This window comes from Corvus brachyrhynchos, unplaced genomic scaffold (genome assembly GCF_000691975.1).
Source record: "Corvus brachyrhynchos isolate BGI_N302 unplaced genomic scaffold, ASM69197v1 scaffold116, whole genome shotgun sequence".
In the NCBI taxonomy this organism is placed as follows: domain Eukaryota; kingdom Metazoa; phylum Chordata; class Aves; order Passeriformes; family Corvidae; genus Corvus; species Corvus brachyrhynchos.
Window position 1 is genome coordinate 10,577,679 of NW_008240221.1, and position 11,661 is coordinate 10,589,339.

At 38.0% G+C, this 11,661-nt stretch overlaps 1 protein-coding gene and 1 long non-coding RNA gene across 3 annotated transcripts in view; one reads left to right on the forward strand and one right to left on the reverse strand.

Moving 5' to 3' along the window:
* The window catches only part of LDAH (lipid droplet associated hydrolase), a 98,758-nt gene that overhangs the window by 69,347 nt on the left and 17,750 nt on the right, over window positions 1-11,661 (reverse strand). Inside the window, exon 2 of one of the 2 annotated variants that reach the window (XM_008641807.2) lies at window positions 11,012-11,146. The exons of the other annotated variant lie outside the window; for it this stretch is intronic. Coding sequence (XP_008640029.1) covers window positions 11,012-11,146 — 135 coding nt within the window. The remainder of the gene's footprint in view (window positions 1-11,011; window positions 11,147-11,661) is intronic. 2 annotated transcript variants of the gene reach the window in all.
* LOC108449286 overlaps window positions 11,429-11,661 on the forward strand; it is a 7,088-nt gene continuing 6,855 nt past the window's right edge. Inside the window, exon 1 of the long non-coding RNA XR_001865435.1 lies at window positions 11,429-11,559. This is a non-coding gene — a long non-coding RNA (uncharacterized LOC108449286). The remainder of the gene's footprint in view (window positions 11,560-11,661) is intronic.

The window sequence follows — 11,661 nt, forward strand, 5'->3', positions numbered from 1 at the left end:
AAGGACAAGTAAGTGTCTGGAGACTGAACTAGGGGGTAGCTTAGGAACACATTTATCCCTCTGCATCCCCACCAAATACCCCAAGTAAAACCAACATATTGGGCCAAGTGTTTTAGATTTTACATGCCACCTCCTTTTTCCACTACAAACACATACACAAACCCTAGTGGAAGGAGCAGCAGTTTCAACTGAATAACTTGTGTTTAGATAAAGCAACACCTGGAAAGTTTTTATCTTTTCCTTTATGTAGTGACAGGCAGATATTACAATTGAATCACTTAGATTAGCTGTGAAAATGATGTGCATAATATGAAGTCTAATTCTGGAAATTAAATAATTTGATTGCTTTTTGTGTTATAGCAAAAGACAATAATTCCCTAAAACTGAATGATGCCATTTTAAAGTGTTTAAATAAAACTGTAAGCTTAAAAATTGAGACTTAAGGTTTGTAGGTCTAGTATGGCCATCCCCTAAAGATATATTGCTCAAAGCCTGAATGTTTCACCCAATCTTTCATTTGATTAGTGAACCATGGATAATTTGTATCAGCAAGCAATAAAATGCCAAAGAAATAGGATGGAAACCCTGAAAGAATGTTAAATAAATACTGAAGAACTCCTCCACCAAGAACCAGGACTTAAAGCATTGTGTTTTAGATTAACCCTTAGACCTTAGTCTGGCCGTAGCACCCTCAGGAACTGTTCATGCAACTTTTAAGATAAACACACCACTCATTAGTGTTTATTGGAGCAATTACTTTTTGTAAAGGTATCCTCCACAAATAAATTACCATTTACTCAAGATACTGAAGTGGTCATATGTATTATTTTCTTTACCAGAAAAATAACAAGACCTTATTTTACAAATTGAACTACTGATTTCCTTTGCTTTCTACACACCTATTGCTGGGACACTTGTTTAACACCTAATATGTTTTTCAAAGGAAGCTGTATTATAATTAAATTAGTACGAGTGTAGTCTGACAGAATGAACTAATAAACATGACAAATACTAAACCACAGATTTTTATTAAAAGCATACAGGAGCACCCTGAACTCTCTAAATTATCTCTTAGAAACTTGTTTTATTTTACATTCGCAGGCTTGCTTCCCTCTGTTTAGAGTAACTATTACCAAGTAATGATGAAGTAACAATACAAACTTTGAAGCAGAATTTTGTTGGTTGTCTCCAATTTTGGCAAGGCAAACACCACTAAAGAGTGTTTTATTTTGCAGTTCTACACCAATCAACATCTCCATTCCAAGCACTTTAATGAACATAAAGCAAATGTTATATGGGTGTTTTACATAATGTAGATGGTAAAGTTTTCTGTATTTCAATGACTGCATTTTGCAGTCAGTAAGTTGAATAACTGCAGAAAGTGCAACCTGTAAGAACTCTCAGCATCATACTATAAAGGGAGAAAACAAACAGTAAAACAAAATTACAAAAAAACCCCACACTTAGCAGGGTACAGGCAAGAGACCCATCACTGTGTAGGAGCAGATCTGAATTTCCAACATAAAATGACCACAAGGAACAAAAAGCAAAGAGGTCTGAGCCCACGAGAAGGTGACTGTCCATGCTATGTTTCTTGTTTCTGGACATACTGAAGCCAAGTGCAAGGCTCTGTCAATGCCCCCCACTTACCCACACAAACAAAACTGCACGTTTCAACAAAACTTTCTTTTATACAAATTAACAATGGAAGAAAACCAGAATAATGATGTTCTACACATCACCAAGAATGAGTAGATGTAGTATAGATGGTAAAGGAAAGGACAGTGGAAACTGTGTGAGTATTGAAGGGAACAAAAACAGATGAGTATCACTTCACACGCATTGATTCCATTGGTTATGACAAATGAGGTGCTGCACCACAGTAGGTAAGTCCAACAGTCACACCTATTGAAAACAGCACTTCAAAACCTTGCGAAGTTCAAACAGATACAAATAGAGAAAGAAGTACTGAGAGCAAACAAGGGAGAGACGAAGTTTGGAGCAGGGTAAAACAGCTGGCCAAGGAAGACAACCCATGTTATTTCACAGACAGGAAATAAAAAGAATTATTTTCAAAGTAAGAGAAAATGAGAAGGCAGACACCATGATGCTAAGAGAAGGAAAAGGGAAAATACAAGGAGCTGAGAGGGCACTTATACAACAGCCCAAGCTACAATACAGAATCTGTACTTCACAGGGATCGGACAGATTGATAGGCGACATTTTCTGAAGTGTTTGATGCTTCTACTGAATTCAAGCTGTAACTTTTTATTTGCCAGGCCAGTCCCAATTTTTCTTGAAAATCCATCCCAAAATTTTATTCAGTACTGTGATATCAACTAAGAATGACATGCTCAATTAAGTATGACCCTTCAGAATAATACCAAAATAACACTAATGCCCTTCCTGTTGCACAGCTCCTATAAAGGTATTAGGAGGGCATTCAGTAAACCTAGTCCTTTTTCTTTACCCTTGTGTATATTCATCTTGGATGACACTGTTTCAATAGAAGTATAAAGGGAAGTGTACGTTTCTATGTTCATTTGTCCATAGAAATGTTAAATTTAATACCCAGATCCAAATTATGTAACAACAGCATCCTTTTTATGAGTAAATGATCCACTTAGGCAAGCATAACATTTTTCCATCCTTCATCTGTATCCCTCAAAACTGATGGATTATAAGAAGCCTTTGAAATTATTATCTTATATTCCCTGCTGCTGTACACTGGTGTCACAGTGCTGACTGCAAAGAGCTGTGTTAGTTTATGCCAGCAGAGAACACGACTCCCTGCTAGCAGCGCTGAGGGCTGTAGCACAGCACGTCTGCAAAATATTCTGCAATGCAGTGCTACCTCACAGGACTCAGCCAACACTCCCAATGCTACCCTGCCTTGAAAAATCTTGTAACTTGTGCCTGGGCTCCTCTTCACACAAGGAGTGTGACCTGACAGCAAAGGGAACCAGCCACAGAACAGTGATTCCCAGCACTGACCCCCACTGGCAAAAGAGAAATGGACAAAACGGCATGTGCAAAAGTCTGAATTTATGAAAATCAGTGGCAAAGCTGAGGAGAGCAAATAGAATTTCACTTTGTAATTTGTATAAATGTAGCAGGTTTCTTTATCAGTTGCCGATGCTTTAAATAACCATTTGCATATGCTGTGCAGTGCAAATTTTGTATCTTTGGGGAGGAAACACATTTTTGTCAAATGACTACTTTAAATTCTGATTTATATCTTTTCTCCTCTAGTGTTCTGTTACACTGTTTAAAAATTAATTTTCTGTTACCAAGATAGCAGTTTCCTTTTTAACCTTCCTGAAGAAAATGCTGAAGGTTTCTTTCTTAGCCACCCACCTGAACTGCCCAGAACACAACTATGGCAACATGCCCAAGGTTCTACTGTGATGGCTTTATTCTACTTGGAGTTTTACCTGATAGCTGAAATAGAGACTGAAGTGCCACCAGTACAAAACTGAGTACTTAAAGGGGTTACAAGCAAGCTGGAGAGGGACTTCTACAAAGGCAGGGAGTGATAGGACAAAGGGGAATGGCTTTAAACTGGAAGAGGGCAGGTTTAGATTAGACATAAGAAATTCTTTACTGTGAGGGTGGTGAGATACTGGAACAGGTTGCCCTGAGAAGTTGCGGACACCCCATCCCTCAAGAACAGGCTGGATAGGGCTTTGAGCAGCCTTACCTAGTGGAAGGTGTCCCTGCCCATGGCAAGGAGTTGAAGTAGATGATCTTCAACATCCTTTCCAACACAAACCACTCTAACACCTGCCATTACAGATGAATAAGGGATTTTTTGGTCTTCATTTTGCAAAGGTGAGAGGTCCTACATGGAAAGTAAATCAATTCACCACAAACAGTTCTAGAATCACGGCTGGACAAAGTTTGGTTTCCTCACTCATTTACATTAGCAGACATTGAAGCAACAGCTCAATACAAACACTTTGAAACTGCCTGAGGCTTTATAGTATAGTTTATATAAAAAGACATCAACTGAGTTTGACCTGCACTCTAGACATAAACAGCTCCAAATATGATCACGTAGAGTTTTATGCTGAAGTGCATTCAGAAACACTGAAATTGCCCTCTTTGTGATTAACTGAAAAATAGAACTTGTTCCTCTAAATCATGTGAACCATAGCACATAAGTCAGTGGAGTCTCTTGACAGCAAAGACTCAGCAATAATATGTTTGAAATGATAGTTCTGTTCTGAAAAAACTGACACTACAATGGCAATCCCTGAGAATTGTCATTATCTGTTCTAATGTTTAACCCAATGGGGAATTATTTGGCAACTAAGTGGTCACCTGACCACACCAGTAATCCAATAACTGTAGTAAATTAGATTATTTTAATAGATGTATTAATCCACAAAACCTAAAATTCAGCCTTTACAAAGGTAAGAATATGTCTGTCTTAAAGAAAGAGAGTAGTGCCATGTGGTATCAAAACTAGAAAAAATAAAAACTTAATCCAGCAAACAGTAATTACTGATTATTTAAGAATGAGGCAAGAATGAGGCCATTTGCAGTTACTTTTTCTGCACACTGTACCTTACAGTTTCCTGTATTTCCCTGAAATGCCTACATTGCTGCTTAAAGAAAGGGAACTCCTAAAACCAAAACAAACCCAGAAAGGGTTCATGTTCCAAACCTGATTATTTTTAGACTCTGGAACTATGTTGTGCATTACTGACAGCTCCTCAATCTCCCAGCTGTAGACCAATGTCAATTAAAAATAAAAATGTCTTTAAACAGTGGACTGATCTCATCAAGATCTGCACCATTTGTTGCAAGTTTTGTGGGAATCAAAATTAAATCAAAGGTCTCTATCATAAATTAGAAATGCTAAATGAAACTATTGATCAGCTTTCTTCCGGCAGCCAACCTGTGTACTGAATAAACTATAAAAACAAATCCACACCTGTTACACCTTCAGACATGAGGATTATTCCCTGCTATGGGGATACTTCATTGTCATTCTGTTAGCAGAAGACATTGTCATTCTGTTAGCAAGAATATCTTTCAAACTGAGTTGGGTTAAAAGATTCCTAAGCATTCTCCCTGGGGAAAATAATCTGAATTGTCTCAATACTGTGTTTATTAAATTATGTTAGGTTTTTACTTTCCCTTTACCAGTATAATAAACATTTAAACGAGCCACTCTCAAACATCACAGCACTGGTCATCCCAGAGAACTGTGATATGCCTTCAAAAGTCAGGACACCAGACTATGTAACTGTTACCTCTTCACCAGGTTCACATTCTTGGACACCTTTTCCCCCCCCGCTAAAAGCCACCTTCATCTAAACAGAAATGGTGGTATCAGCTGGAGAACATATCTATGACATGGGATGAAATGCAGAACATAACCCATAAACAGTTTCAAAACCTACATCCAAGGTTTCCTGGAGTGCAGTAAAGACATTGTGCTCTCCAGTGGATGAATTATTTTTTTTCTTTAACATCTTGCTTTCTGGATAAAGATCCAGAAGACTGTATCATGTTTCAGAAGTTGCTCCTTTTAAACCCATCTTTAAAAATAGAATTATATTACTGTTATTTGTAGGTGTGGATGAAAAATTCCAGTTCTTTTAACCAAGGAATTAGTTGAATAAAGTACTAGAATGGATTAGAAAGTTCTTCATGGACATTTTTTAATAGTATTCCAATAGAAAATATGTCAACAGACTCAGTGGAAAACCTTGAAAGAAACAGAGAATGCAGAGAACTTACTTTTCATCTAGCCATAAGAAATGTAAAGACAAAGTCCTATTCCTTGTTATGTCAACAAAAATTAGTCACTACTCCATCAAACTCAACGGAATATAGAGACGCATTAAGTGCTACCAAAACAGCTTCATAGTGTTTAAATGATCTTTGCAAATAAATACACGGCTGCTAAGGTATGATAATATGAACACTTTAAATTGTTATCATTTTGGATGGCCAGAAAAGAAAACAAAGAGCAACTTAGAAATACTTCATATATAACAAAATTTTATTTTTGTTTTGATTTTGAATGGAACAAGACTTTTAAACACATGCTTAAAATAAAGCAGGACTGATAAAGTCAATGCCAAATGCCAAGATTTCACTCTAAGGATGTATTTGCATAATTATGGGCATGGTTACGGGACCTACATGAATAATTAACTGAATGTGGTTTAAAGGAAAGAAGTAAACGGAGTAGTGCAGCATCCCTAGGGCTGCTTACTTTTCACACATTTAGATTTCAAGCATTCCAGTGGGTTCATAACATGAAATGACCATTTGTTTCCTTAAAATAGACACTTAGCATTAAAGCCGTACACTAAAATTCAGATCTTACCGGGCAAAGACAAAAACCTCAACATTTAAACACCTCATAATAACTTTTACATATGCACATACACTTCCTTCCTTAGGTTGCCTTTTCCAAGACAAGTAAGGAATAAGGTTTCTGGGCAACAGCAGTTACTGGATCAGGAGGGGCAGCAGGACTGCACTGCAGTGAGCTGACAGCTCCTGTCCCATCCTGTGCAAACAACCAGTCCCTCTGTGCACACTCTGACCTAGGATCCCTTGCTGCTGACAAACACCATGTGGGGAGCTCCATGGGATTAATCAGCGCCAAGACCAGCTCCGAGAACAGGAACCTTCCCCCCTTATACATTAAAAATATTACACTTTGGTATGAAATAGTTGTGAAACCAGCAAAATTCTACCTGGATGGCATGCTTGAAACTTGGGGTTTTTAATGTATCTACAGAATGATACCACTAGACTGGGAGACATATAAATCTGCATTAAAGTTAAGTAGAATTTTAATGTGTTCTGGGACATAAACATGACTACAGAGCTCTCTGGGTGTGTAATATAGAAATACAACTGACTACGCCTCAAAGGAACTTACATTAAAGATAATTAATCTTTCAATGATTCTCAGATATTTTAATTTATACACTTAGGAAGCAAAAAATGTTTAAAATAGAAATTAATGTGAATTAAATGTGTGTAATGTGAATTAAATGAGTATATGCATAAGCTTAAAGTATGCATGTGAGGTGCCAGCCCAGCTGCCTTCCTACTGCTTTTCTCCCTATGTATGTATGTATATATAAATATGCAAGACAAAAACGCTTTTTAAACACAGCTATCACTGCGTACCTCAATGTGGCCACATATCTGCTGCTATAACCAACCAAACAGGGCTGAAACACAGATAAGGATTTGCTGGTCAAAAAACTTCTGAGTATGACAGAGATCAATTCTGAAGCGGCTTTGAACAGACCAGAGACAGCCAGTATCTCTGATCCACCTGATTCAGCAGTGTAGGTATTCCCCATCATCAGCAGTCGCTAAGAACATCTATTCTACTTAAAATAAATTAATCACAAGCCAGGAAAAACTACCAAATGCATTTGGTATCCCTGTGCCTGTGTAAGTTCTGTCCCTGGAAATGTTTAAGGCCAGGTTGGATGGAGCTCTGAGTAACCTGGTCTAGTGGAAGTTGTCTGTGTGTCAGGGGCATTGGAACTAAATGACCTTTAAGGTCTCTTCCAACCCAGGCCATTCTATAATTCTGTGATACACAACAACAAGGACGAGTCCCTATTTTTAGGAGCCCAGTTCTTGGTTCCATGACCTCCTCCTCTCCTGTTTGCAGCAGAGCAGACCACAATCCCACTCCCTGCCAGCACCACACGTTCATGGTGGCACAACATCTCCAAGGGCACTGAAGCAAATGCTTACACAGAAGAAGTGTTATTGGAAAAGTACTCTTAGCTACTATTCATTCCACTTAGCAAGTGGAAAGCAGCAAGAGTGCCAACTCCATCTGATCAGCCAGCTCTTCCTGGACCACAAGCAAGTGTCCTGGGAACCACCAGTGCCCCACAGGCCACAGTTTGGGAATCACGGTCCTAAATAACTCATAACCCTCTTTTTACGGAACACCACGCTCTTTGTCCTGCTCAGGCTACTATTTTAAGCTCTTTCCTGCCAGCACAGTGTATCATGATGGTAAAAACTTACGGGTCATATCTGCTAATCATGCCCACACTTCTATCTGTCATTTGGTGGACAACTACCTAGCAATTAACAAGATTATTAACTTGCTGGAGTATAAATTCAGTTTTACCCAAACAATTTCAGTCATTTTTTTTAGATTTATATTACTTGAACTTATATTACTCTCATAGTCAATTCTGCAGTTTCATTAGAAGCCAGAGAACTGCAAAAGCAAACTCCATTTAGATGAATTGCAACAACAGCCAAGAAGCAATATATCAAATAAATTTAAGCTACACACCACTTCCAAATTTTCCTGTAATGCTAGAATTTATTTTTTTTTTATGCACAACTTAATTTCAGTTCAGAACTTCACACTGATGGTACATTAACATTTTCGGTTCACATAATCAACGTCTTCACAGATAATTTATTATTCCTTCACCTCTGCTTTTCCCATACTGTTCCTTAGGATGTAACTTAGTTTCAAAATGGTCTGAAGGCCCTACTCCCCCTGTATAAAGAGAAAGCAATGGAAACACTCTCTTGATGGACTAGAAACCAATCATTACCTATCTCTTTTCACCAAGAACCATAACCCAAGGCTAGTTTAGCAGGTTTTAAGGACACACTATTATCTTCTACAGTCCATATAACATAAAAGATCAAACTAGAAATTTATTTTGTAAATTGACTATTAAGAATGCCACTCAAAATTCCCTGTCATTCAGAACAAAAAACATGCCTTGCTGAAATAAGAAGTATTTTTAATTTGACTGTGTATAGCTCAATACTCATCAGTACAGTTTATAAAGTTCTAGAGATTTATCTTGAACATAATTTATCATTTGACCAAATATTGTATCATTAAGTCATGAGTGCTGACTAGCTACTTATAAGGTATATGAAATTTTAACTTGTCAATTATGTCTCTTTAGTTGATTGAGATATGAATCACAGGATTCCATATTTCTGTAGCACTTGGCAAACACAGACTATTACAACAAATAAATAATTTAATTTCGATTTCATTTTTCTTTACTCTCAGTCTTACTTTGCTACCAAAAGTAGTTTGTTATTGGCAGCCCTAAGGACAAACAAAACCAAGCCTTCAATCTTCTTGAAGGACATTGAGGTGCTGGAGCATGTCCAGAGAAAGGCAAGGAGCCGGGGAAGGGTCTGGAGCACGAGTCTGATGAGGAGCAGCTGAGGGAGCTGAGGGTGTTCAACTTGGAGAAAAAGAAGTTCAGGGAGGACCTTATTGCTCTCTACAACTACCGGAAAAGAGGCTAAAGCCAGGTAGGGGTTGGTCTCTACCAGGTAACAAGAGATACAACAAGGAAAAACGACCTCGAGTTGTGCCAAGGAAGGTTCAGGTTGGACACTAGGAAAAATTTCTTGACTGAAAGAGAGGTTAAGCATTGGAGCAGGCTGCCCAGGCAAGTGGTGGAACATCTGGTGGAACACTTCCACCCCTGGAAGTGTTCAAAAAACAAGTAGATGTGGCACCTCATGATATAATTTTGTGGGTATGGTGGTATTTGGTCAACTTGGACTTTATCTTGGTGGTCTTTTCCAACCTTAATGATTCCATGATTCTACTCTTATTTCTATCTGAGATGTTCTATTTCTTGTTTCTCATCAAGCCACAGCACATGTCCACAGAATTAAACCACTTTAAGACATGGCTATGTATGTACACCTGCTGTCTATGCATATGTATTATGCTAATTTTAAACAAAATAAGACAGAACTAGAAAACTATTCTCCTTTTTGTAATTTTGCCTACACCTAAGGATTGATGTTGGCCTGTTTTACGTTCACAGTAGTGTTCAAAACAAATGTCTTTTTAAAAACTGAGGAGAAGGATAAGGACACTGAAATGGAGGTATAACTTTTGTATTGTATTCACCAAGTAAAATTACTTTGCAAATTGTTTTGCACAGTGGATTTATTGCTGGAAGCAGAATTACACCAATGAAATGTTTAATTAATGGTGGGTGTCTCTGTGGAGCAGAGCTTGCAAGAGCTCTCTGAATAGAAGGATATCATACAGAAGTAGAAATGAAGAGTGTAGCTTTGTTCAGTTTCCAAATTGCTAAGGGATATCCCTCCAGTCAATTAGGAAGTAGTCTGTGACTGATGGCTGCTGTTGGAAAACTTGCTTTAGTCTTTATGAGCCTTTCAAAATCTACTTGAACTAAATGTAATCAAGCATATTATTCCCACATAGTTTTCTTCATTTTAGACCCCTTTACAGGCAGCATCATTCATAAGTCAAGTGCACTATTTAAATGCTTGCACACTCTAAGTCAGTGGTCTCCAAAGTGGGGTGTTTGCACAGTGGGATATAGGAAGAAAATGTCAGAAATGCTGAATCAGAAATCAGAAATGCTACATCACTGCAGCTTGACCATGTCCAGAGGACTTCCAACATTAATCAGCTTTCAGGACAGGATTCACTGCTGGTTCCCCCATCTAACAATGCTTGGAGCTGGCTACCATCTCTTGCTGGAGATCTGCTTGTCAAAAGACTCTTAACAGATACACAACCAACCTCTCCCCTGCAGACATCCCATACCCCAGCCTCAGAAAGACGTACTTGCTTCCAAGAAATTCACTGATTCAGTATAGCTATTTTACATGCACAGATAATTGAATCTCTCCTAACGTACTCAGTCTCTGAATTGGACATTTTATTTAAAAACGTACTTTTTAAACCTACTCTTCTCAACAGAAACACATTCTAGACCTTCTTCACTGTAACTTGTCTCTAACAACTGCCAACAGCAAACTCTCTTATTCTCTTAATAGCACATATTTGTCTGGCAAATCTAATTTAACTAAAATACTTCTTTAACTCACTCACTTCTCATACAAGTGTTCTGTGGAAATACAACGGAGACATTTAAAATTCATGTCAATCTGTTTTCAATAGGCACAAGTTTTGCCATTAAAATCAGAGGGGTGCAAACAACTGTATGCACAAGTTACAGTATTGTACCTTCTATCATTTCCATCCCACTAGGAGGTTTACAGTGTCCAGCATGGCTCACAACCCAGACAGGATACTGCTGGTTCAGTCCACAATATAAGGCCTGTATAAAGGTCCTGTAATAACCTGCCAGTCCAGGGTTACCTGCCAAAAAAAAAAACATACAAGCACAGTCAACATTAACCTTCCGACAGCAAGCAGTGTGCTTCAAAGCAAACTAAACAGCATTATACAGCAATTTGTTAATTTATTTTCTCTAGTACATTTCCAGTTTTTATTTCCCCAATGTTACGCGCTATGCTATTCAACTTGTTTAATTCCACTGACCAATGGCACTCATGGGAAGCATTCCACAGAATTGCTTCGAAATTGCAAAACCTAAAATTGAAGTCCAACACAAGTGAAAACATCTTTTTCCATCAGAGGTCACCCAGCTTGCTTATCTATCCCATCCAGTTACAGGAATGTGAAAATAAAACATCACAAAGACTACAGCACGTATCACCCGATCCAGATGTCTGCTCTCCAAATATCTCAGTGTTACCACTTCAAAACAGGTATGTGGCATTCTTATTATACAAAGGGCTGTCCTGAGCCTAAAAGAGATGATGATTTTATTTTAAACTCATTGGACAAAATTAATCTTTTCCTGCTTGCAA